Source organism: Thamnophis sirtalis, unplaced genomic scaffold (assembly GCF_051295495.1).
Source record: "Thamnophis sirtalis isolate CommonGarterSnake01/CBP01778 unplaced genomic scaffold, rThaSir2_p1.2 scaffold_10, whole genome shotgun sequence".
NCBI classification, from domain to species: domain Eukaryota; kingdom Metazoa; phylum Chordata; class Lepidosauria; order Squamata; family Natricidae; genus Thamnophis; species Thamnophis sirtalis.
Genome location: NW_028261390.1, coordinates 62,428,520 through 62,456,333, shown reverse-complemented (window position 1 = coordinate 62,456,333; position 27,814 = coordinate 62,428,520). Strand labels below are relative to the sequence as shown.

At 42.6% G+C, this 27,814-nt stretch overlaps 1 protein-coding gene across 7 annotated transcripts in view; it reads left to right on the top strand.

Moving 5' to 3' along the window:
- The first annotated feature begins 628 nt into the window (after positions 1-628).
- Positions 629-27,814, top strand: part of EXOC1 (exocyst complex component 1) — a 48,978-nt gene continuing 21,792 nt past the window's right edge. For 2 of the 7 annotated variants that reach the window (XM_087724716.1, XM_087724714.1), the window contains exons 1-10: positions 629-781; positions 1,664-1,794; positions 3,525-3,684; positions 4,908-4,928; positions 9,848-10,035; positions 11,315-11,542; positions 15,762-15,894; positions 19,501-19,610; positions 21,246-21,299; positions 23,663-23,812. In XM_087724716.1, the coding sequence (XP_087580842.1) occupies positions 658-781; positions 1,664-1,794; positions 3,525-3,684; positions 4,908-4,928; positions 9,848-10,035; positions 11,315-11,542; positions 15,762-15,894; positions 19,501-19,610; positions 21,246-21,299; positions 23,663-23,812 (1,299 nt within the window). In that variant the 5' untranslated portion in view covers positions 629-657. The remainder of the gene's footprint in view (positions 782-1,663; positions 1,795-3,524; positions 3,685-4,907; positions 4,929-9,847; positions 10,036-11,314; positions 11,543-15,761; positions 15,895-19,500; positions 19,611-21,245; positions 21,300-23,662; positions 23,813-27,814) is intronic. The other 5 variants (XM_087724719.1, XM_087724717.1, XM_087724720.1 and 2 more) reach the window with 3 other exon arrangements.

The following is a 27,814-nucleotide window of genomic DNA, read 5'->3' as shown; positions in this document are numbered from 1 at the left end:
CCCAAAGTAGCTCATACAATATCAGGAGGTATTTGTGTGTTCCCCTTTGGTGAAACTTGTCTCTTTTTCTGTCCTAGCTGGCTTTTAAAAAGATTTTTAATTTCAAAACAAAATTGGAAGTTGGCAGATACTACATAAAGCCTGTAATGTGAATGTGATGTAAAGCCTCAGTCTGTAATGCCTTATTTATTTGCAAGGGTGTTTTGGACTCCAGAAAATTCCAAGTAGAATAATGTAGATGATAGCTACGTAGATAACATAGAGCATTTCATGTACATTTGGATAAATTAATGTCACATTTACTTCTGCAATTATATTAAACATATTTTGATTCATTGATAAATGCATCATTGCCTAAATACTACCAAAATACCATTATGAGCTGGTGTGAAAATAGACAACATTTTTTTATGCGTTTGTTTAAAATGCATTTTATCTCAAAGAATAAATATGAAAAAAAATGTGTGATCCATTTAGTAGGAGAGATCTTTTATATAGCTGAATAGCACAATGCAAATTTGTGAGTTATTTTTGTAGGCCCACCACATTTATTATATAATGGTTTACGGGCTACACTTGGTATAAAGCTAGAGGAACTAGGAATGATTCTGATGAGGCATGTAATAACTTTATCCTCTTTCTTACAGTTTGGAGAAAATGACGGCCATCAAGCACGCCTTACAGAGGGATATTTTCACTCCAAATGATGAGCGTTTACTGAGCATTGTTAACGTTTGCAAAGCGGGGAAAAAAAAGAGAAACTGTTTCTTATGTGCTACAGGTATGTAGATTTTAAATAATAGATACAATTTGTCTTTAGTTCATTGGATTGTGATGTATGCTAGGATAACTTAATTTAGGAATAATGTTTTGTTTGTTATCAGCTACACCCCATGTGTGATGTAAAGATGATTACATACCATGTTCATTGGTGACACTAAATAAAACAAAACAGCTTGAATTTTCTTTTAGAAGAAGCCATTGTACATTGCTGCATGTTACCCAAAAAGGTTTTGCTATAAAGCTTTAAATCTTAAGATCAATGACTGAAAGATATCTAAGGGGAAATTTCCAAAAGCTGGGATATTTGTCTCTATTAATGATAGAAAGCATCTCGTATATAAAAAACTGAATCGATCAATTCATAGCTGAATTCACAAACATGCAAGGAAAATAATGTTTAGAGGCCAATTATATGTTGTGAATCCTCATTCCCAGTTTTACTTGCATGGAGGCAATTTACTGATTATCTGCCACCAACGTATCGACTCTTAGTTTGCTCCCATTCCAGAGAAAACTCTCAACTATTTTGTAGTTAGAAGTTTTACATTATTTCTGCACGTTTTGTGGTTAAAACACTCTGGTGGCTCACATTGGTCATCTAGTTTGTTCTCATTCTTACTTTTGAATGGATGATTATGAAATATTTGTTAACCTGAGGATATTTCGGAGAGCCTCTTGCTTGATTTAATCCTCAGAGGAATTTTTTTCTGCCTTTTCCATTATGAATGACTTTGTACACATTCTGGAAGCTTTACTTTTCCTTTCAAGCAACTTGGGGAAAGTACGTGTTTAAATGCTGATTTCCCTCCCCCCCAATGTATTTGTGGGGAAATGTGCATTTTCTTAAGAGCGTAATCATTTATTTATTATCCTTAAACAGTGACAACTGAACGCCCAGTGCAGGTGAAGGTGATCAAGGTGAAAAAATCCGATAAAGGTGATTTCTACAAGAGACAGATTGCGTGGGAGCTTCGGGATCTTACTGTTGTTGACGCCAAGGATGCCATCAAAGTATGTCTAAAATACAACCATCCATCTTCACTGTACAAAGCATAAGTAGACTTTTCACCTGAATATATTGTTATGCTTTCATCATTTCATCATAGAGCCCTGGTGGCACAGTGGTTAGAATGTATATTGGAGGCAAGCTCTGCCCACAGCCAGGAGTTCGATCCTGACCAGCTCAAGGTTGACTCAGCCTTCCATCTTTCCAAGGTTGGGTTGGACTAGATAACCTACAAGGTCCCTTCCAACTCTGTTAATCTGTGAAAAGGTTGATAAAATGACCCAGATTCCTGGGGGCAATATGCTTAGAGAGGGCTGTAAAGCACTATGAAGCGGTATGTTGCTATTTGATGATCATTGGAAATCAGGGTTACTGTTGTTTTGCATACTTACCTGGGAATGTGTCCAAGTGAACTTGGTAATATTTACTTATATGGACCAGGCTGCATCCTTAATTTCTAGAGAAATCTATGCGCTAGGTCAGTGATGATGAACTTATGGCACGCGTGCCACAGGTGGCACACGGAGGCCTCTCTGCCGGCATGCAAGCCATCGCCCCAGCCGTGCTCCACTGAGCATGCTTGCGTGCCTCCCACCAGCCAGCTGATTATCTGGTGTCTGCAGCACGGGTTGTTTAATCAAAATGCAGTTAAAACACAATACAAGGCATCGGGAATATAACTATATACATCCAACAGGAACAGGAAATGCCTCACAGGAACAGATAGAGGTAAATCCTAGAGAGGCAGGAAATGCATCACTGAACAATGGAGATGAATGCTAGAGAGGAATAAAGCTGCATACAAGGCAGACATAACACCTGTAACAGCGTAGGCATGAATGGGGCGCAGGGGGATCGTACACGCATTGTCTGTGTGGGGATCACATGCGCGGAGGGCGGGGGATCATGTGCTCATTGTATTATGGGTGTGCACACATGCACGCTGAAGTGTGTGCACGCAAGCTTTTGGCACATGAGGACAGAAAGGTTAGCCACATCACTACTCCAGGTGCACTTTTGCTCTATAGTCTGGCCTATGTCATCTTTAAATTGGTCTGCAAATGTGTTGCTTAAGAAGAGTGTATGATATATTTTTTTTCTTTAATTTCCTTTGTTTTAACAAATTTTAGACTGTGTTTGTTAAAAAGCTATACCGTGTACGGGCTCTGGGAAGTCGGAGGGAGGGAAGGGAGGTGGGGTCTTAGGGGGGAGGGGGGGAAATACAGTACATGTTAGATTTTAAAATAACATGATTGCACTTGTATACTGTTGCTCTTTAACTCTAGTGTTAAAATAAGACAAGCTGAATATATTGATAGATAGCAGAGATACACCGAAGGGAGGAGTAGAGGGATAGAAGAAAGAGGGGTAGAGAGGGTGAGAGAAAGGATTGGAGGGAGGGTGAGAAGGAAGGGAGGGAGTGTATTGGGAGAGAGGAGTGATAGAGGGGGAAGGGAAGTAGGATAGAGGGGAACGTTGGAGGGAAGAACGAAAGTTGGAGGGGGGCGAAAGAAAGGGTGTATGGTGGGTCGAAGTGGTGTATTGGGTTTGTATTTTGGGGGGTATTGTTGACAAGAGGGCGGGCTGTGTTTATTGTTCAATGTTATATGCCCCAGTTATGCACAGTATATATGTGATTCTATGAAATGAAATGAAAATAAAACATATTTACCAAAAAAAAAAAAAAAAAGAAGAGTGTATGATAGTTGTCATTTGTGTCATGTCTGTTTTTTAGGAAAGTTCTGAGTTTGATCTGCACTTTGACAAAGTATACAAATGGGTTGCCAGCAGCATAGCAGAAAAGAATATTTTCATTTCGTGTATTTGGAAACTCAACCAGCGGTATATTAGGAAGAAGATTGACTTCATCAATGTTAGTTCTCAGCTTCTGGAAGGTAAAGATTTCAGCTGAATCCTTGCTATGCTGTTTCTAAATTTAGCATTGCAATTAGAAAATTCATATTGTCGCTCTTATTTTTTCTTATCTCTAATATAAGTAGCTTTCTTGGCTTTCAAGTGTCGTTCAACTTGACTCTGATCCTGTATTCAGAACATGAAATAATTTCAATGGAGGTTTACATTCTTTGTCACTTTCACAATATTCAAACTTTATTCATTTGGTATAATGAATGGATCTCTGAATTAGAATCTATGAAAGTTAATTCCCCCAAACTATCTAGTCTCAGCCTGACCCAACTTCAATCTTAACCAAATCTTTGCTATCCCAGTTCACTTATATCAGGGAATGAACCTTTACGACTTTTACATAACACATCTTCCCCTTAATTATGACTTTTATGTGAATCTATGCGTATAACTTTAGGCCATAAAATTATATATGAAACCTTTTTTTTCTTGTGTACCCTATTTGAATTTACTTTATTTGTATGCCGCCCTTTTCCCTGAAAGGGACTCAGGGCGGCTCACAATTCAAGGGAGGGGGAAACAAACAAAGTTACAAAATATAAAGACCATACACAGTTAAAAAACACAACAATCATACCATTCGAAGTGGGGCTGCAAGTCTTTAGCCCCAGGCCTGTCGGAACAGCCAGGTTTTAAGGGCTATGCGGAAGGCCTGGAGGGTGGTGAGGGTACTATTGTAGGGAAATCCTACCTATATACAGTATGAGTTGTATCATTTATGTCTTGGGAATTTGGTTATGATGCCACTTATGTAAGATCTAAACCAAACGCCATGGGGTAGACGTGCTTGGCTAGTAGGTTTGGGAGATTTTTGGCAAATTAAATACCGCACTTATAACAACTTATCAGATCTGCTTTGTAACACACCCAGGTTGTCAGGCTTAACCTGTTTTCTCTCACAATAGCTGAACACAATTTTGTTGTCGTGAGGGTAGTTTTAATTACTAAACTTCTAAGCTGGTGTAATCTTAAACCTCATAATAATTCATATGATCACCCAGGAGTCACAACATAGCTGCAAAGGAAATGTGCTTTGTAGTTTGTTTTAAAGTTTTCCTAAGTTTTCAAAAAGTTTGTAACAAGAGACAAATTGTTGCCATTTTTATGAAAGAAAAAAATTGTGTCCATTGACTGCTTAGCTAATATTCTTTGCTTCTTCTCCTCTGCTTTTCTCACACTTTCACTTCTCCAGAGCTACCTAAAGTCGCTGAAGGTGCGTAACACCTTTTTCCTTCTGTATTTCTTTTTCTGTGTTAACTTAATTCAGTTGCTTTGGCTCCGAAATTGTGCGTAACGCTTCATTAAAGCAGATATTTCATTCAGGTTTTGGACAGAAACGCTTTGCAAATACAGATTAAAAATACTACTCAGATGTTTTTAAACAACGAGCAGGTTGAACGGAATTTGAATATGAAGACAAGAGTGCAAAGCTCAATAACTTAAATGCTTTTTGATGAGAGTTTTCAGAATCTGCCTTTTCAGTACAATTCAGTTCAACATTGAATTGACTTTTTGAGTAAGTTAAGACTAAGTTTTTGGTGGAAAGTTTGGTTAACAAGTAAATAAGTATTTGATTCTTTGTTCATCCAAAGTTGCTTGAAACTCAATATTTTGCTCACAACCTCTCATCAGACCACTGTAATCATTATTGGTGCTAAAAGCATCGTAAATGATTTGTTTGCGTGTCTTAAATATATTCTACCCACACATCCTACACTTAAGTTACTATATTAAACCAGAGCACACAAAATTGGGAATAAATTTTATTGAACTCACTTGAGTTTATTTTGACTAGAATTGTCTAGAATGGAACACACACAGGGGTAGGGCGGGATGAGAACTAGTATGGTATATTATTGATTAAAGTTTAAAAACATAGAGACCCTGGTTCTCGTTTTTCCTTAGACATGGAAGCCACTGGGTGATTTTTGGGGGCTAGACATCCAAGCCTAGATGTAATAAAAAAACCAGCATGGTAGATTGTGATCCATAACATTTAGCTATGAGTAGAGTAGAGTATTTTAGGAGCATTTTGAGATTCAGATGGTCCTCTTCTGCGCTATTTTTATAGAGTCAGTTTGGACTAGCCTTTGCAAATTCAACATTATGCACATTTTTGTTAATTTTGCTGAAGAAACTGATGTATTCTTGGCATTCTTTATTGAATATGGAACTCTGTTTTAATTTACTGTCTGCTTCTGGATTACTTTATCTGTTTTGCCTTCGGAAATGGCCACAGAAATGAGGAACACTTTAATTGGATCTTGAGATCATGTCATATTCCACATGTATTTATGCAATTATGCTTCTAATGTTAGGAAGAAAGCTTTATAATGAAGTGTGTTCCTGGTGAAGCTAATCATGGAATCATCCAAATACATACTCAATTTGTTGACTTGTTGCCAGTCTAGTATTTGCATGTAGTATATCAACGTTCCCCAACCTTTCCAGCTTTATGGAATACATACTCCAAATGGAGTAGTTATTTGTTTTGTAGTGGTCTCCAGTGTTTTTTCACAATCCCTTATATTAAGAGTTATTATAAATAGCTCTTTCCATAGATAAGCTCAGAAATTAGCTAACATGTATTCTACAATCAGCTGTGGTGTAATGAACTTAAACGTGACCCGTCAAAACCGTGGTAGACAAAACCGCGCTCGACAAAAGCGCGTACCTGACGTCATCAGCAGCGCGATGAAAAAAATTAAAAATAAATTGAAATTAAAATAAAATTAAAGCAAGCCGATTCACATAAAGGTAAAGGTTAGGTTTAGGGTTAGGGTTAGGTTAAGGGTTAGGGTTAGGTTTAGGGTTACGTTAAGCGTTAGGGTTAGGTTTAGCGTTAGGTTAAGGGTTAGCGTTAGATTTAGCGTTAGGTTAAGGGTTAGTTTTAGGGTTAGGTTTGGGGGGGTTAGGGTAAGGTTTTCGCTTTAATTTTAAATTTACCGCTCACAGCACGATGTTTTCGTCGCGCTGTGATGACGTCACGTACGCGCTTTCGTCGAGCGCGCTTTTGTCTACCGCGGTTTTGTGGTGGAACCGAACTTAAAATGTCACTGACATATATTTCCCAGCAGTGTTTTTTTCACTCTGGGAAACAAGAGAAATATTAGAAATTGTGGTTTAGTAATATCCAGCGTGTCACGGGTTTCTCAGCCATTTACTTAAATAAATGAGCTGAAAGCCACCCTACAAGTTCTCATATACAGGTTCAACTAGGCTTAGTCTAACTCACCTCTTTAAAATTGAGCAAGATATAATTGCAGAATAGTGAGATTGCTTGCTTAAATAACAAGTCTCGTGGAAGTCTCATTTGCATATATGTTAAAATTCTAAGGACAACACTGATAGAAAGGCCTCGATTTGCGAGTAATTAAGCCTGAAATGCCATTCATCACTTGGGACAGCCATTTTTGTAGTGCTTGTTAAACGAACCCATTGTTCACCATGGGTTGGTTTTTACTGTAAACTGGAAGTAAGCATCAGTTTCCAGCAACGCTGTCATAAATTGTAACCATGGGGCAGTGCAAACACGAGCTGGTTGTCAAAATGTGGTCAGGCGACCACGGGGTGGCAAGTGGGGTTTAGACAGATGTTGGAACTTTGAATCTGGCTCATACGTTCCTGTTTCAGAGTCTTATCTTTGGATGGTCTCTGAGCGATCGGTTGTAAGTCAAGGGCTAGGGGCAAGGCAATGGTGGGTTGCAGGCAGTATGCCCCAGTATGGGTGTACCGGTGCCTGCTCGGAGCACCAGGTACTGTTCCGGTACAGTGATCCAGAGGGCCCACCCGCCCGCCTGTCGTCCTTACCTGTATTTGAACTCTTCGGCGTTTCCGCGTACGGCACATACAGCGCCTGTGTGACGATCCGCCGAGCAGCTGGAGCATCGCGGAGGCGTCGCTGGAGGGTAGGATGCATGTGCACGCTGCACGCATTCATGTGATGGACGCTGGGCCCCATTGCACCATACCTCGGTTGCACCGGGATCCGGGATCCACCACTAGGGCAAGGGGACAAACAATGCAATGAGATAGTAAAGCAGCAGTGATACATGAGAAATACCTTTAGTAAATGAAAGCTAGAAAAGTTACATTTGAACGCATCCGAGTCTTTCCTAAAAGGGGCAGCATGAAAAGTGGAACAACAAATGCAAACTTGGAGGAGCAGTAAATCTGGAACAGGGATTTTCAAACTTTAAGAAGTGTGGACTTCAACTCCCAGAATTCCCCAGTCAGCATTTCCCCCAGGAGGCATTCTCAGGCATGGCCCCTCCCTAGTCCTCACAATGATGTTACACAAACAGGAGCAGATCTGTGTGCAACTCTTTTCCACCCCTTTATTTTTGGGAGAACTAATGAGGGTCAAGCTGAAAGATTTTCCCCTAAAGAGACTGATGTATACACTATGTTTCAGAGCTTGGGATTAAAAAGTACACTTTAAATGGGTAATTAATCCATGCGCCTTAAAAATGACTCATAACTGTTCTGACCCCCCTCTTCATACACCAAAGCACGCCGAGACAAAGATACTTCAAAGATTTATTAACACACAGACTAGACCTTGGCAGCAATCCAGCACAGACTAACCTTGGCAGCAATCCAGCCTGCCAAGAGAGCCACGATAGTTTCTCCAGCTCTAGTAAATACGTTGATTCCTGCGACGAGCAGGTGGAAAGTCATTCCTTTTATAGTCTTGAGAGGAGCCTAATTACCACCAGCTGAGTTCAATTATCTCCTGTAACTGCGTAACTGTTCTTTAGGCCTATTAGCCCTCCGTTGCCGGGCATCCAGGACCAACTCCCTTGTCTCCTCCCCACTGCTCCAATGCATGACGTCAGGATCACACTCCCTTGTCTCCTCCCCACTGCTCCAAGGCGTGACTTTGGGAGCACGCTCCCTTTGGCTATCACCGCTGCTCCAGGCCTCAAGCGCCTCCTTGTGGCCAACCAGCCTCTCTGCGCCCTGCTCAGAGTTAGAACCCTGTCCAGGGTCCTCCACATCTTCCTGAGCTGACTCACAGGGCCCCTCGCTGTCGGAGTCTGGTGGCAGCTCCAACGGCTCCTGCTGGGCCACAACACATAACTATAAGTAATTATGAAGCTAGATTTGACCTTGTGTCTGAAAGATTGTTGCTAAACCAGGATATATCAGTGATGGAGAATCTTTTTGATACTGAGTGCCCAAACTGGAATGCCTGTGCATTCTTGCGCATGTCCGTGCGCTGGAGTGCCGGAAATGCATGCGGGCCAGCTGTCCTTCACATGCGCCAGAGCATCAGAAACCCGAAGACTGGCTGGCTGGCGGATGTATGCCTGTCTTTTGGCCTTTTTCAGGCCGTTTTTTCGCGCTGTTTTTTGGTGCTCCAGCACCCGCAAAGACCACTAGCTGGAAAACCAGAACGGCAACTGGCAACAGCACCCGTGCCCACAGAGAGGGCTCAGCATGCCACCTCTGGCCCAAGGTTCACCATCACAGGGATATATCAAGAAGAAGCAGGAATAATAAGGCATGATTATTATTGGCCTAATTTTTCCTCAATATTAAATTTAAACAAAAATCAGGATAGGTTCCAAAATTAGCTATTATGCTTCCTTAATTCTGAGAAGTATGAATTTATGAGCTATATTTTAATAACGTGCAGATTAAAATAAATTGTCTGAAAGAAGGCGCTGCAGAGAAATGTCCTTTTATTATTGTCACTTTGTTATTGCCTTTTCTATTGTTTTTAGTGTAAATGGTTTCCAACATTACCACTCTAAATATTGATACTGTTATCAACTGAAGGAAATATCACAGATTTTTCAATCATTATAAATATTTATCTTTCTCTTGGAATATATATATTTTTGCCATTTGGTTAAAAATCGTAGAGCATTGTAAAATTTCAATTTATTAATAGCTCTAACAGATTAAGGACATAGGTGAAATTTAAGCAGGATATCTTTATGCTACATGATGTTAGATTAAAGAACCTGTTTAATGTGTTGGACTTACAGTGCAGCCTATATTACATGAGTATTTCCTTTTGTTTAAAAGAGAATTAGAATTACCCAGAATGCTTTTGATGGCCAGTGCAGCTGTATCCATTTTTTTTTCATAAATTATGACCACTTCTTTTACCCTCCTCTTTAGAATCTGTTCCCAGTGGTGAAAATCAGAATGTGGCAGGAACAGACGAAGAGGCGGTGGATGAATATCAAGAATTAAACGCTAGGGAAGAGCAAGATATTGAAATAATGATGGAAGGCTGTGAATATGCTATCTCTAATGCAGAAGCTTTTGCAGATAAGTTGTCGAGAGAGCTACAAGTTCTTGATGGGGTAAGGCTCTTCTTTTGTACCAATGATATGATTGATTGATTGATTGATTACATTTATATGTTGCCCTTTTCCCCAAAGGGGACTCAGGGCGGCTCGCAATTCAATCAGGGAAGGAGGTACAGACAGGGGGATAAAAAAGACGAGACATAACAATACAAAAATTTAAAAACACACAACAACCATACCATTCGAGAAGGGGGGCAAAAACTCTTTAGTCCCAGGCTTGTCGGAACAGCCAGGTTTTAAGGGCTTTGCGGAAGGCCTGGAGGGTGGTGAGGGTTCGAATCTCCACGGGGAGCTTGTTCCAGAGGGTCGGAGCAGCCACAGAGAAGGCTCTCCTCCGGGTAATCACCAGTTGGCATTGGCCGGCGGATGGAATTCGGAGGAGGCCTAATCTGTGAGATCTGATCGGTCTATTGGAGGTAATTGGCAGCAGGCGGTCTCTCAAGTACCCAGGTCCAATACCATGAAGGGCTTTAGAAGTGACGACTAGCGCCTTGAAGCGTATCCGAAGACCAATAGGCAGCCAGTGCAGCTCGCGGAGGATAGGTGTTACGTGGGTGAACCGAGGTGCACCCACAATCGCTCGCGCGGCTGCATTCTGGACAAGCTGAAGTCTCCTAATGTATATGGGGGTTATTACTTTAGTATTTCACTCTGCTTAACAATTAATTCCCACAACACTGTCAATAATTTACTAAGGATGTTTTACTATTCTTCTTCTCTTCCTTCATAGTATCTATCTCTCCCCACTTATGACTATAACCATGTTGTTTGTATCTTTCAATTTATATTATTTTTGTTTCCTAGTATGACTTGATAGCTTATTAGTAACCTTGGCTATTACTAAGTGCTGTATCTTTTTATTCTTGATGAATGTATTTTATTCTCTTACATACACTGAGAGCATCTGCACCAAAGACAAATTCCTTGTGTGTCCAATCACGCTTGGCCAAGAAAGAATTCTATTCTATTCTTTTACATTGTGTTTTAAGCCAGAGGCCCCCAACCTTGGCAACTTTAAGACTTGTGAACTTCAACTCCCAGAATTCCTGGCTGAATTTTACTAAGCTGGCTAAGGAATTCTGGGAGTTGAAGTCCACAAGTCTTAAAGTTGCCAAGGTTGGAGACCCCTGGTTTAAGCTGCCTTGAGTCACGGTGAGCGAGTAGGCGGCAAATTTCAAAATTTCCAAATAAAGAAATAGTTGCCGTTGCAACACACTTTTTGTGTTTACTTCCAGTTTGACGATATGGTTAATTTTTGCTGCTTGCTTTATAGGCAAACATCCAGTCAATTATGGCCTCTGAGAAACAGGTGAACATTTTGATGAAATTGCTGGATGAGGCCCTAAAAGAGGTGGACCTAATTGAATTGAAGCTGAGCAGTTACGAAGACATGCTCCGGAGCGTAAAAGAACAAATGGATCAGATTTCAGAAAGCAACCACCTAATTCATCTTAGCAACACAAACAACCTGAAGCTGCTGTCAGAGATAGAGTTCCTTGTTGTAAGCATTTAAATATTCTTAATTCCGTGTGTCATCCATACAAAATCTTTGGAGTGATGCAGTTTTAAGGATTATGGGTTTGCTTGTTTATCAGCATCAAAAACATAATGCTACTACAGGTAGTCCTTGACTTATCACAGTTCACTTAGTGACCTTTCCAAGTTACAATGGCACTAAAAAAAAGGGACTTATAACTCTTCTTCCCACTCGTGACCCGTCAAAACCGCGCTCGACTAAACCGCGCCCGATTAAACTGCGTCGCTGATGTCATCAACGGCGACAACAGCCAGCGCGGAGAAAGAAGGGTGCTTTAAATAGCGCTTTGAAAGCAAGCTGATTCAACTTAAGGTAAGGGTTAGGTTTAGGGTTAGCTTTAGGGTTAGCTTTAGGTTTAGGTTAAGGGTTAGAGTTAGCTTTAGGGTTAGGTTAAGGGTTAGGGTTAGGTTTAGGGTTAGGTTAAGGATTAGGTTAAGGGTTAGGTTTAGGATTAGGTTTAGGGCGGTTAGGTTTAGGTTTAGGGGTTAATTTTAGGTTTAGGGTTTACAGCGTGCTTCTGTCTCCACGCTGTTGTCGCCCTGTTGATGACGTTAGCGACGCGGTTTAGTCGGGCGTGGTTTAGTCGAGCGCGGTTTTGTGGGTGAACCCTTCCCACTTATGGTTGTTGCAGCATCCCATGGTCACATGATTTACATCCAGATGCTTGACAACCGATTCAACTGATTTATAATAGTTACAGTGCCCTGGAGTCATGTGATCAGGGCTGCTACGGGTTCGCCTGAGTTCGGGAGAACCTGTAGCTAACCTTAGGCCGGTTCGGAGAACCTCCAAATCCCATCCCTGGCTGGCCCCTCCCCACCCTTCCCGCCCCACTCCTCCCATCCGACTCCTCCCTTCCCAGAAGACTCCATGTAGCCTGTTTTGGATGCGAGGTAAGTGCAGGGCGTGTGCAGACACTCAAGGGTGGGGGAACCTGGCCTCTGGAGTCCAGGGAAGGCAGTTTTCACCCTCCCAGAGGCTCGAGGAAAGCCTGCGGAGCCTGGGGAAGGCGAAAATGCCCTCCCTCCCGCCGTGGTGCAGGAAGCCGACTAGGTGACGCCCACCGTGGCCACGCCCACCCAGCAACTGGGCAGAGAACCCATTGCTGAAATTTTTGAAGCCCACCACTGCATATGATCACCTTTTGGGACCTTCTGACAAGCAAAGTCAAAGGGGAAGCCAGATTCACTTAGCAACTGTGATACTAATTTGACAACTACAACGATTCACTTAACAAATGTGGCCAGAAAAGTTGTAAAATGTTGTAAAATGGGGCAAAACTCACTTAACAAACTCTTGGGCTCAGTTGTGGTAATAAGTTGAGGTGTACCTGTAATCTAAATATATCACAATAGTGTTTATTAGATTTGTTCCCTCCGTGTAAGCCTTTTCTGATTTGAAAATCTCTTTGAGCTTTTGCTCTATTTTTCAGATGTCATGATAAGCCCAGGGGGAGATAAAATACAGAACAGCACATTTTTTTAATGTTTAAACCAAAGCTCAAATTAACTTTTATTATTTTGGCAGTGATTTGTTCTCCAAGCCTATTTCAATTTAGTTTCTGAATGTTTCATCATGCTGTTGTTACCTTGTCTGGTAACAGAATATTCAGAAACTAAATTGAAACAAGCTTGGAGACCAAATCACTGCCAAAATATAAAACCCGAGCTACAAATATTTTCTATTATTTCTAACTTTTATTACATAACAAGTTGTAAACAGATTTGTTAAAGAGTACGGTAGAGTTAACTGCTTTTGGTTTCTGGTAACTGTTAATTTATAATTCATCTGTTGACTGTCAGTCTTTGATTTTCAGCGCACAAAATGCATATTAATAGAAAGAGGCTTCTAGAGAGGTGAGGCTTGAATTTCCATCAGAATTCCCCTTCCGCTGACATCTCCCAGCCTTCTCTTTCTACAGGTTCCCTTCCCCTAACATATAAATTGAGAGGAGGTACCCTCCTTTGATTGACATTTCTAATGTCAAATTATCATAGGAGTTCTTGTGGCCCACCAATGGGCAGCAGATTCGGACAGTGAGGAGGTTGGGGAGGAGCATGGGCCAGTCCTGGAGTCTGGGGAAGGCTCTGATGAGTGCTCTGCGTCAGAGACAGAGATGGGGCCAGGGCTGTCTGACAGTTATCAGCTGCCTTCGGAGTCAGGCATCCGTGAGACAGACGAATAGCTGGAGCCTGTTCTCAGTGTGTGCATGCGCAGAGTTGCCAGATGAAGGGAACAGCTAAGGAACAAGGGTCGACTTGGGAGTGAGGTGGATGGTGAATGGCCCCTCCCATAGGGAATAAAAGAGGAGCGAAAGGGGAGTGGAGTTTGCAGGAGAGAATTAGTTCATTCCTGCATTCTGTATTGTGGCATCTGAAAGATATCGGCCTGGCTACTCTCCAAGCCTGATAAAGGTTGCTAATTGTGAAATATCTGGAAAGACTGTGGGAGAGGAAAGACTTTGCTGGGGAAGAATTCACTGTAAATTAAATAAAAGGGATTTATTGGGATGAAGACTCGGCTTCATGCTGCTGGGGAAGCCTAAGTAAGAACAGGAGTGTTCTAAAATGCTCTTTTACTTCCACAAGAGAAAAAGACAATTTCAGAAAGAACTAGATCAGTTTATCAAGGGGTTTGAGCACCCCAGTACACCTATAATTAAGATATAAGAGCTAATATGTATACAAATCTGAGCAGCGCAGTGGCTTAGAGGTGAAGATGCTCGCCTTCTACTTGGAAGGTTGTGAGTTCAATCCTAGGCAGCAACAGATGCTTATTTGAGAGCAAAGAGAAAAACATTGTGAACTCTGCGTAGGTGTCAGAAAGAGCAGCCGGCCAGTAAATGTTCAGTTCCATTCAGTCGCCCGGACGCCACCCTGAAGCAAGGCAATTCACAGTTATAAAAAGAAAAAAATGCGGAATATATACATATATTTTAAAAAGGTGAAAAACAGATAAACTGCAGTATTAGGTAGAGCGAGATAAACTATGCATGCATTAAAAATTAGCTGATGTGATGATGTAGTAGAGTTACCTTGACAGGCAAATCCATTTGTTTGTTTGTTGTCTCCTGCCTTTATTATTTTTATAAAGAACTCAAGGCAGCAAACTTATCCAACATACCTTCCAGTGGTGGGATTCAAATAATCTACCAACCAGTTCTCTGCCCTAATTACCAGCTGGGTAGGCGGGGCTCGGTGGTCATGTGATCATGTGAGCGTGGCCAAGTTGATGTCACTCAGGTCGATGGGCACTTCGCCTTAGTTGTTACAATGGTAATAAGGGTTAACTGGAGAGGCAGTTTCTGTAAGCAGGACGATAAGGGTTAGGCTAGAAACAACACCAGAATGTTTCCTTCCTGCCTTCCTTACAGGATTAGCCCTGTAAAGTGGGGAAAAAACAAAAGATTTCTTCCAACAACCACTTCTCAGAACTGCTTAGAAAGTTACCAACCAGTTCTCCCGGATAGGTGCGAACTGGCTGAATCCCACCACTGGTACCTTCCTCCTATTTTCTCCTCAACAACAACCATGTGAGGTGAATTGAGGGACTGACTGGCCCAAGGTCAACCTGCTGCCTTTCAAGCTAAGGTGGAACTTGAGCTCACATTCTCCCATTTTCTATCCTGGTGCCTTAACTGCGAAACCAAACTGGCTCTCTTAATATGTCTTCGCAAATCCTTGAGACTCTTTTGGTAAAACTTGGGAGACCAGTTGTAATTCAGGAGAATATCTGAAAGGTGATAGTTTGAGGCGGCGATGGGTTTCGGCTCCTGTTGCAGCCGGTACGCTGCAACACGAGCCGAGCGTGCACCACGGGGACGCGTGCTACGCACGCATGCGCAACTACCGCCTACAATGCTCCAGCTGCTCTGCGGAGCATTGTGAAGGTGCCGTACGCTGCGCCTGCATGCGCAGATGGCCTGTTTCCTTCAAATGCAGGTAAGTAACGAGGGCGGGCGGGCCCTCCAAAGCACCGTTCCGGTATGGTGGCTGCTGCTTCCGGCAGGCACCGCTACGCTCGTACTGGGGCGTACCACCTGCAACCCACCACTGGTTTGAGGAACCACGATTGAAATGGTCTTATTAAAACATGTGGAAAAAAAGATTAATTGGTCTTGTTTTTATAACTGAGAAAAGTTATAAAGTTTGGGCTTGAGAGTTGGGCTCCCCTCTTGTTGCAGAACCACATGGACTTGGCCAAAGGTCACATCAAGGCCCTCCAGGAAGGAGACCTCTCCTCTTCCCGCGGCATTGAGGCCTGCACAAATGCAGCAGATGCACTTTTGCAATGCATGAATGTAGCTCTTCAGCCAGGTAGGCATTAAAAAAAGACAACAACAACAGCTGTCTATATTGTGACTGGATTCCTCTGATTGAAATGTCCTGCTTTCTTTTAAGTTCTTAAAAAAAAACCAAATTAAAATCAGATCAATCTTTGTTATAGTTATACCAAATAAAGTAGAGAAAAAAAAAAGGCTTAAGGTTGGAATTATAAGTGACAGTCAGTTTAATTTTTGTCTTAACTGCAATAAATGTTAAAAGGTTTCATTTAAATATGAGTGATTTGGGCTAGAAAAAGGTAAGTTTGTCCTCAATTTATTATTTTAGGAATAAGCCATATTTGGCCTATTATAATCAGGCAGGTTCAGTTGCTTTTGTGTCTTATTTTATGTGGAATTAGGCATAACCTAACTATTGTATTGTATTGTATTTTATTATTTGTATGCCGCCCTTCTCTGGGAGGACTCAGGGCGGCGAACAATTCAAGGGGGAAAATAAAAAGACAAAATACAAATAATAAAAGTAAACAACAGTCGCACAACCATACATGTCGAGAGGGGAGGGAACTCATCACCCCCAGGCCTGCCGGCAAAACCAGGTTTTGACGGCTTTTCGGAAGGCCTGGAGAGAGGTGAGGGTCCGAATCCCTGCGGGGAGTTCATTCCAGAGGGCCGGAGCTGCCACAGAGAAGGCCCTCCCCCGGGTAATAGCCAGGTGGCATTGGCTGGTAGATGGCACCTGGAGGAGGCCAACCCTGTGAGATCTAATGGGTCTGTGGGAGGTAATTGGCAGCAGGTGGTCTCTCAAGTAGCTAACTATGTTATATGTGGCCTCTGGATTAGTGTATGATAGCAGGAGCTCTACATATTTTAGAGAGAAAGGAAGATAATCTCGACCACAATATGTAGGATCCATTGCCCAGGCTAGGGGTGGGGAACTCTAGCCCCTTTGATGACCTGTGGACTTCAACTCCCAGAATTCCTGAGCCAGCATCGCTCAGGAATTCTGGGAGTTGAAGTCCACAGCTCATCAAGGGGCCATAGTTCCCCGACTCTGACCTAGGCGGAAGGAGTTGAAGCATTTTTAAAATCCAGAACAAGATAACATTTGTAAGTGACCCGGGGAGGTATTTGCTTAATTCATGAGGAGGGGCAGCACAATCAGATTTGCAAGATTCTGCTACTATTGCCAATCTTGCAAGTATTGGCAAGTATTCGTAGAACATAGAATAATAGGGTTCTTGGAGTTCTTCTTCTCCAAACCCCTGCTCAAGCAGGAGACCCTATACAATTCTGGACCCATGGCTGCTGAGTCTGTTCTTAAAAACCTCCAGGGATGGAGCACTCTTGACTTCTGGAGGAAAGCCATTCCACTGATTAGTTGTTCTCACTGTCAGCCTTTCTGTGGAGTTGGTTTCCTGGTCCTGTCTGGTCTACTAGAAAGGCTGATATATACCGTATTTTTCGGAGGATAAAATGCACCTCCCCCCCCCCCAAAAAAAAGAGGCTGAAAAACTGGGCGCATCTTATACACTGAATACAGCATTTTTTGCCTCCTGAAACCCCTTCTTCAGAGCCTGTAGAAGGCTTCCAAAGAGTTCTTGGGGGCTGGGGAAGGCAGAAATTAGTGAAAAATGGGCCGTATTTTGCTCAATTTTGCCCCCCGCCCAGCCCACAGGAGTACTCTATAAGCCTCCTAAAGGCTATGCATACAATTTTTTGGACAAAAAAAGGGCCGTTTTTTGCTCGTTTTGGAGAGGGGCACCCCCCAGAAGCACTCTGCAAGACACCTAAAGACTATTCATGTCCTTTTGGGGGAAAAGAAAAGTGCCCGTTTTCACAAAAAATGGGCTGTTTTGGGGAGGTTTGCAGAGTGCAAAAACTTTTTTTTTTAAAAATCGCCTCTTAAAAACCTTGGTGCATCTTATACTCCAGTGCGTTTTATACTCCGAAAAATACAGTATATGGTTTGGCCCTTGAAGACCAGTGGGCCTTTTCCTGACTTAGCGCTGGTCCTGTAGAACACCATTGCTCCAACACTAGATTTGGACCTGACTCTGCTGGTCTTTCACCAAGTACTGAAGACTTGGATGTCCTCTGGAACATGGGGATGGGAGATTAAAGGGCCATGTGAGATGTTACCATAGTCAAATGCTTATTGTGTTTGTGTTGTGGGCTGCCAGCGGCCAGCAGAGCTGGCAGCAGATTCGGACAGTGAGGAGGTTGGGGAGGAAGATGGGCCAGTCCTGGAGTCTGGGGAAGGCTCTGATGAGGGCTGTGTCAGAGGCAGAGATGGGGCCAGTTATCAGCTGCCTTCAGAGTCAGACATCAGTGAGGCAGACGAACAGCTGGAGCCTGTTCCCAGTGTGCACATGCGCAGAGTGGCCAGACGAAGGGAACAGCTAAAGAGCAGGGGCCGACTTGGGAGTAAGGCCACAGGTGGATGGTGAATGGCCCCTCCCAGAGGGAATAAAAGAGGAGCGAAAGGGGAGTGGAGTTTGCAGGAGACAATTAGTTCCCTTAATTGATTCGTGACTCTTTGAGATTCCCTGCCAAGTTTTGCAGATATCGGCCTGTCAGCTCTCCAAGCCAGATGAGGTCTGTGACTGTAAATCCTCCTTTGAAAGACTTTGCTGGATGTGAACGGGCAGAATTCACAGTCAATTAATAAAAGGGGATTGTGTCAGGACAAGGAGTTTGCTTCATGCTTTTGGGTAGCCTAGGTCAGAACAGTTCGTTCTCAGTGACCTTTGGAGGTTTTCGTGATTTTTCATATATTGCTAGCCACCTAGGATTGTATATTATATGAGTGGCCATATATAAATCAAGGAAATTGGATTGTAAAACCAATAATATTGGTCCCTTGAAGAGTATTCGGCGACTTCAGCTAGTCCAGAATGCGGCCGCGCGAGCGATCGTGGGTGCACCTCGTTTCACCCACATAACACCTATCCTCCGCGAGCTGCACTGGCTACCTGTCGATCTCCGGGTGCGCTTCAAGGTGCTACTTGTCACCTACAAAGCCCTTCATGGTAGTGGATCTGGGTACTTGAGAGACCGCCTACTGCCAATTACCTCCACTCGACCAATTAGATCCCATAGATTAGGCCTCCTCCGAGTTCCATCAGCCGGTCAATGTCGACTGGCAACCACGCAGAGGAGAGCCTTCTCGGTGGCAGCTCCGACCCTATGGAACGAACTCCCCGTGGAGATTCGTACCCTCACCACCCTCCAGACCTTCCGCATAGCCCTTAAAACCTGGCTGTCCCGACAGGCCTGGGGCTAAAGACCTCAACCCCACCCGAATTGTATGAATGTTGTGCTTTTAACGATGTACTGTCTTATGTGTTTAATCTGTTTGTCCTCCCTTCCTTCTGAACTGTGAGCCGCCCTGAGTCCCCCCAGGGAAAAGGGCGGCATATAAATAAACTACCTACCTACCTACCTACCTAATATTATTCAGAAGGAGGAATAATTACAGTTCTGCAGGTTCCCTGTAGACTTGCCAATAGAGGAGACCAATAGATTCTACTTGTCCTGAACTATTTTATTTATTTATCACCTTTTGAAATTGACCGTCTCCCTCGCAGAATGACACACCTGTAACGATTCAAAACCTCTTTCCATCTTCTGATTTTAGGACATGAATTGCTTCATGCGGTTAATCAACAGCAGCAACGATTTAGTGACCTGCGTGAGGTGTTTGCCCGAAGACTAGCCAGCCACCTCAACAATGTCTTCGTTCAACAGGTGCTGCTTTTCTCTTTTCTCACTTTGGAGTTGGTTTCTCACTTCGGTTTTCAGAGTTTTCAAGAAAGCCTGTCCTGGTAAAAGCTGTTTTTTTTTTAACCATCTTCTTGCACGCTTCTCCGTAACGAAATTTGAAATAGAAAACAAAATGGAATTAATTATTCCAGTTGCCGGTACCCTTTATGTAAAATCAATTGATTTGCAGGGTGCATCTAAATCAGGGGTCAGCAACCTGGGGCTCTGGAGCTGCATGTGGCTGTTTCATCCCTCTGCTGTGGCTCCCTGTTACCAGTCGGCTCCACAATTGATAGCGCTTTCAGTTAGGACAGGTAGAGGAATAAGGATGGCGTGCTAGGAGGAGACTCTATGGTGGGGGAGCTGGACTTCCGGTCAGCTTCAGAATTGAACGGGGGGTGGGGTGGGGTGGGGGCTTCCAGTTAGGACCTTTGTGGCTCTTTGAGTGTTTAAGGTTGCCAACCCCTGATCTAAATGAACAGACACTGCCTGTTTTTTTTTTTTTAATGCGGGAAATCCAGTATCCATTCTTTTAAAAAAACATGCAGAAATTGGCATTAATTCAGGCAGCTTTATAAACATACTGCAGATTTGGCATGGTTAACATAACAGAAAATAATGGAATTTCTTTTACAGCAAAAATGTTTTATAATTATATCATATGGAAAAAAATGTATTAATTGTGAGGCTTTGATAGAATCAAGGTGGGTGTTGAGTCAAACCCAAGAAGACACTTTATTGTACAATAGCATTAAGGTTGACTGGAATAGCGTTTATCTTATGCATTTTGCTCCACAATAATAAAATGTTCTGTAAAGGTAGTGATTAGTATAGTTACATGGAATGATATATTGCCATCTAAAAGAGATTTACTTTGGAGGTCTGTCTAGCATTCTAGAATAAATGAGAAAATAAACAATCCACAGAATGAACAGAATAGAATAGATTAACTTCATTGTCACTTTGAATGTACACTAACTGGCATACATGAACATGAAATTTCATTGCATTAAAAGGCTATATCCATGGCCCAAATATCTGAGCCAGTGTTCTTCAATCGTGATTGTTTTAAGATGTGTGGACCTTGATTTCCCAAATTCTCCAGCCAGCATGTGAAAGTTGAGAAACACTCTTCCAAGAACTGGACCAAACCAAAAAAAATAACATTCCAATTGTGAATATCCTATCCAGATTCAGCCTTGTAGGGCAGAGCCTGAGGGAGAGAAGGAGATAGGAGAGGATCAATGGGATCAGCCTGAGGGAGAGAAGGGGATAGGAGAGGATCAATGGGATCAGCCTGAGGGAGAGAAGGGGATAAAAGAGGATCAATGGGGCAAGTCTGAGGGAGAGAAGGTGAGAGGAGAGGCCGATCGTAACTACTCATTTATTTTCAAGTTGTTGTGTTGATTTATCAAGCCCGATCACATAGTTTCACGGGCATTCAGCTAGTATAGATATACAAGTGGGTTTATAGTAGTCTCCAGATGGCCCTGCAATTGTACAATTTATTCCAAAGCAATTCCTCCTAAAGTGTTATATTCACCATTCAAACTTTGTGATGGGTTGTTTGGGCAAATCTGTTCAGTTTTTTTTTTATCCCTGTATTTTATCTCCAAATAGTTTATTGAACTGGAGAAGGGTCTCAGTAACAGGGCCTACTATCTTTCAGTTTCTGTGAGTATAGAGTTTGAATCAAGCTGCTTGAATTCTACTTGGCCTCTTTTTAAAACAAGCTTGCTAAACCTAACTATTTCTTGCAGTGTTGCTTCTCTAAAATAGAAAAAATTCAGCTTATGAGTTGAAGAATAAGTCTTTGTGACCGCTATGTCTTTTTAAAATCTTTCACACTTTGAGCACCTGGTAAAGAAGTATATCTTAGGTGAGAAGATATTGAATTTAGATGGATGATGATTTATATATATATATATATATATGGTTAATATGAAATGTATTTAAAGTGCATCGAAGTGTGTTGTTTGAGAATTACACATGGATGCACTGGTCTATTTATCATAATGGATCATTTCCAAAGGCACATTTTCTCCCATTAGATAATTCTTCGCAATTACTAAATTATATATAGGGTCCTTCTTATCCCAACTCTAGAAGCTGGTTTGTGCTTGGTTCTCATTGACTCATTTGAGCCTTTTGTCCAATTGAGGATTTTTTAAAATTAATTCATTTGTTTTCTTGCAAAACATGGGTTTCCCCCAAAGCCTTCCATGTTGTGAATAGATTATTCAGTCTTGACTGCATAAGAAACCACTCTGGGAAAATAGGTTTGCTAGAGCAAACGTGGACAGATATTTTGGCAAAAAAGAATATGGAAATTTTGAAAGCCTGTTGCTGAGGCTCCCATTAAAATGATTGTTGTGATAATACTGGTAGTAACTAGTGACTCCATGGAGACCCAGTTTGGTCTGGTGGCAAAATCACTAGGCGAGAAACAGGAAATCTGCCAATCTATAGGTAAATATGTAGATTAACTGAATATCCTAGTCAATATAAATTCTTGTGACCCAATAAAAGCACACACGACAAAAGCGCGCCGACAAAACTGAGTCGCTAAAACCGCGATGTCATCAACGCGCCGACAACAGCGTGCTGACAACAGTGCGTCGACAGAAGGCCGATTTAAGGGCGATTTAAGTTAAGGTAAGGGTTAGGTTTAGGGTTAGTTTAGAGTTAGGTTTAGGGTTAGGTTTAGGGTTAGCGTTAGGGTTAGCGTTACGTTTAGGGTTAGGGTTAGGATTAGCGTTACGTTTAGGTTAGGGTTAGGGTTATGTTTAGGGTTAGCATTAGGTTTAGGGTTATGTTTAGGGTTAGGTTTAGGTTTACAGTGCGCTTCTGTCGCCGCGCTGTTGTCAGCGTGATTCAGCGCTCATTCGTCGGCGGGGTTTAGAACTCGCGGTTTTGTCACTGCGGTTTAGTCGGACACAGTTTTGTCGTTCGCCCTTTTGTCGGTGAACCATAAATTCTACATATCCAGTGTTGGGTCAATCAAATTTTGCAATTGATTCACGTTTATCAAGGCCAGGATACAGTGATAATGAATTTTTTTTTAATTTTTATCGAACAAAAGTGAAGAAGTTGGATCACATTGATAAGGTCTTATTTTTTTCTCCTGTAGAAAAATATTTGGTCAACAGTGTAGGCTTATATGTACGTGAATGGTGTCCGTTAACTAGCGCTGCCTTTGTATTAACATCTTGTCTGGAGTTGCCTGCCAAACGCTTACACGGATAGTCCTCAACTTACAACAGTTCATTTGGTGACCGTTTCAAAGTTACAACGATACTGGAAAAAAGGACCCGTGGCCGTTTTTCACCTTTACGACCATTGCAGCATCCCTATGGTCCCATGACCCAAATTCAGCTGCTCAGCAACTGGCTCATATTTATGACGGTTGCAGCATCCCGGGGGTCATGTGATTCCCCCTTTGGTGGCCTTCTGACAAGCAAAGTCAGTGGGGAAACCAGCTTCCCTTAACAACCACGTTAAGTGGTTTATTTAATCGTGGCAAGAAAGGTCAAGAAATGGGGCAAAACTCCTTTGACAAATGTCTCACTCAGCAACATCCATTTTGGGCTCGGCTGTTGTCGTAAATCGAGGACTACCTGTAATGAATTTTACTTAAAAATTGTCTTTGACAAGATTGAAGAGCATGAGTCCAGGCAAAGATTGCACATAAAGGCAAATTTTTGCCTCGCATATATTTGAAACCTTTGTATGTTTGTATATATTGATATTAATCAAATCATAAGTTTCACAAGGGCCACCTTGAACTTTTCAGTAGAAGGAGCAACTTCTGATAAGAAGGATGCGTTGCGGTTAATCTGCAATCCAGTGTTTATTTTGTCTTTTATGTTGTTTCTGAATGTCGTCATTGCTTTTCACTGAACAACTGGTAGGCTTAACTAACCAATGACAAGCACAGCCTCTTTTTCTCTATGATTAAATGGCCGTCTGTCTGGCTTGGCAGATTTACCGCTAGAATTCGTTCAAGCATCTTCCTTCTGTTGCTTCCTTCCATAAAGGGCCACGACCAGAGCTCCACTCTTGCTCAGCACTCCGCTGAGCTGACTTTGCCAAATCATCACCCTTTTCACCGAGACCTGCTCCGGTATGCCAAACTTATGGAATGGTTAAAAAACACAGATTATGGCAAATACGAAGGGCTGACGAAGGTAAGTCGCTCATGTTAAGTAAGCTCCCTGTTGGGAGAGCGAGTACGTTTAGCGAAGCGTTGTGAGAGTTGTGTTGGAGAACACACAACCCAGCATACAGAGACGCAGTTTAAGTAGGCTTTTACTTCCGTGGAAATAGAGGTATCAGAGTCCATCAAACAGTCCAAGTCATACACGGATAAGACAGTCAGTCATCAATGTCTTTCAGTTAAAGGATAATCCAAATAACATAGTCCATAAACATACAAACAGTCCAGTACTCTAAGTTTGCTAGCAGTTGCAAAACTTACAATAGCTCACGGCCCTTTCTAACAGCCAGCTTCCAAAACACTCAGATCAGATCAGCCCAGCATCTAACGAACAGAGAGCTAACAGTCATTCTGGCTGATTGAGGAAAACAGCAACCAATCACATTTTACAGTATGTCTAAAGCAACAGGTACAGCATTGTTACATGATTTATATATTGCCAACCCAACTGTTAGAATTATATTCCTAACAGCTCAAAAGGGCGAAATCAAGATACGGAATAAGGCAGTCTTGCAAAACACACCTTTCACATCTGCAACCTCTAGATCAGCGGTCCAGATCACTGGCTGGGGAGGGGAAGAGGGGAACCAGGCCACGTGAGCGGTGAGCGGCTTCATGCATGCATGTGCAGCTCGACTTGCGCAACTCAGGTTGTGAGTGCATACATGAGTGTAGTCACATGTGGGCCGGCTTGTCTCTTCCAAGAGTCAAGCTGTTGTACACTGATCCGTCGCTCACACCGCCAGTTGCAAATAAGCCAACACCCAGTAGTAGCGGGCTGCAGCCCAGAGGTTGGGGAACCCCCTGCTCTAGATCAGAATGTCCGATTATTTCCCAGAATGTGCCAGCGCTTGAATTTGGGGAAAGCTACTTCTCCTTTACAAGGTCTTTTTAAGCTCGTATATTAAGAGAAAACATTTCCCCCCCTTTTGGTGCTTGCAGTTTTTCTTGGCCATTCTTGTTTTTCTTTTGCATAAAAGTGCTTTTTATTAAAGAGAAACACAGTAATAATAAAAACCAAAATGAGATGAAAAATAGAAACTCCAAATGCAAAAAGAAGAAAAAGTAGGAAAAAAAGAGAGAAAAGAAAGGGGGGAGGGGGGAGAAATAGAAACTCCAAATGCAAAAAGAAGAAAAAGTAGGGAAAAAAAGAGAATAGCAATAGCAATAGCAGTTAGACTTATATACCGCTTCATAGGGCTTTCAGCCCTCTCTAAGTGGTTTACAGAGTCAGCATATTGCCCCCAACAACAATCTGGGTCCTCATTTTACCCACCTCGGAAGGATGGAAGGCTGAGTCAACCTTGAGCCGGTGAGATTAGAACCGCTGAACTGCAGATAGCAGTCAACTGAAGTGGCCTGCAGTACTGCACCCTAACCACTGCGCCACCTCGGAAATGGAGGGGAGGAGGGGGCGGAGAATACTTAAAGAAGCAGAGCCAATCAATTCAGGTGAATGCCAGGAGTTATTAGTTCCTGCCTTCACTAAATCGCCCGGTTGTTCTGATTTGCTTTATCTCAAGATGTATTATTTGATCAATCTGATTTTATTTCCCTTCCCAAAGCCAAGTACTGTTCTATAGTCTGCACAGTATAAGAACTCTGTAGTATTAGTTCTAATACTGTGCAATGGTATTGATTCCAGCCCTTTTTAGATACTTGAAAACAGTGGTCTCCAACTTTTTGGGCACCAGGGACCAGTTTCATGGAAGACAATTTTTCCACAGACCGTGGAGTGGGTGGGGCAATGCTTTCGATTTATCTCACTTGCCCACTGCTCACTTACAGCTATGCCACCTGGTTCATTTCATTTATTAAATTTCTATGCCGCCCAATCCCGGAGGACTCCAGACGGCTTATAGAAATGAAAAAAAATAATTAAAAAGAATTATTAAAAACAATGGGACACAACAAAGTTAAAATGGGAACACAACAAACACCCAATCAGGAGGGGGCTGGACCTCAATCAAGGGGTCAACAGCCCCAAGCCTGCCGGAAAAGCCAGGTTTTAATGGCTTTGCGAAAGGCCATGAGAGTGGGTAGGGCCCAGATCTCAGGGGGCAGCCCATTCCACAGGGCCGGAGCAGCAACAGAGAAGGCCCTACTCCTAGGCATCGCCAGCTGGCATTGTCCCGCTGACGGCACCCGAAGAAGGCCCATCCTGTGCGATCTTATTGGTCTGAGGGAGGTATGTGGCAGAAGACGGTCTCGCAGATACCTGGGTCCTAAGCCATGTAGGGCTTTAAAGGTGACGACCAGCACCTTGAATCGTGCTCGGAGACCAATGGGCAGCCAGTGCAGCTCGCGGAGGATAGGTGTGATATGGGTGTACCTTGGCACACCCAGTATCGCTCGCGCGGCTGCATTCTGGACTAATTGCAGTCTCCGAACAATTTGTAACACTTCGGTTCGTAACAGGCCACGGACCCTGGGGTTTGGGAACCCACCCCCGCTTTAGAATAACTACATTTTCCCTTTTATCTTAGTTAATTGTGATCTGTGACTGAATAAAGATTGATTTGATTTAAGAAGCAGCAGTACACTCAAGTTAATATTTTCCCCCTAACCTATGAAATTACATATATCCATCACATACAATTACATGGAGGACATAAGCGTCTTCCGATATCAACCCTCTTTTTATCTTTTCCCGGCCGTTTGACTATTTTTCAAGTTGTATTTCAGTTGCTTTGGCTGGTGGCTTGTCTTTGCTAGGCACCAAATGCTTCTCTCTAGAGGCATACTTGTTTTTAAGTATGCTTAACGTTTCTTTTTGCATCTCTGCAAGAAATTAGAGATGGTAAGTTCAGAAAGAAGCAAAAAAAAAATGGGCTTTGTGCAAAAGAGACTACTTAGGGATTTCACATTAACGATCTTTTGCTTTTTGGTACGCGACCAATATTGTTGTCAATTGCCAATTACCTCCACTAGACTGATAAGATCGCATAGATTAGGCCTCCTCCGAATTCCATCAGCCAGCCAGTGTAGACTGGCAACTACCCGGAGGAGAGCCTTCTCGGTGGCTGCTCCGACCCTCTGGAACGAACTCCCCATGGAGATCCGGACCCTCACCACCCTCCAGACCTTCCGCGCCGCACTTAAAATCTGGCTATCCCGGCTGGCCTGGGGTTAAAGACTCTAACCCCTACTCGAATTGTATGACTGTTGAGTTCTTAAATGATGTAGTGCTTTTATGTTGTAAATTGTTTGTCCTCCCCCCCCCCTTTGAACTGTGAGCCGCCCTGAGTCCCCCCAGGGAAAAGGGCAGCATACAAATAAAGTGAAACTAAACTAAACTAAAACTAAACTGTTGTAAAATTAAACATATGTGAAGGTTTTGCAATATGGCACTGCAAGAATTTGACATTGGTAAACTGATGACTATTGGCTAGACTACCTAAGCAATGGTACACCGACAAATACGCGCCGACAAAACCGCCGCGACAAAACGGCAAAGTCGAAAGCGCGCCCACTAAAGCACGTCGACAAATGCGCGCTGACAAAAGCGCGCCATTGAAAACAACGCGAAAACAACGGCAACAACGTTAACAACCCTAAACCTTACCCTAAACCTAACCTTAACCCTAACCCTAATCCTAACCTAAAAACCCTAATCGCGGTTTTGTGGGCGTGGTTTTGTGGGCGCGGTTTTGTGGGTGCGCTTTAGTGGGCGCGCTTTCGACTTTGCCGTTTTGTCGCGGTGGTTTTGTCAGCGTGCATTTGTTGGGTGCAGATTTGTCAGGTCACGCTAAGCAATTAGTGAAAATTGGATAAAATTAATTTTAAAAAAATATCCCCCAGACTTATTGATTTATAGACTGAAAATGAATGAAATAAGCTCTTTTCTTCATTCTGTCTTGTTCTAATAACTTTACCGCCGTTCACGTGCTAATTTGCACAAAATGATCTTAAATGCCTGGACATCAAAACAGATGAAATTGTTTGTATTCTCTCTTGGAGCCAACTGTCTCTG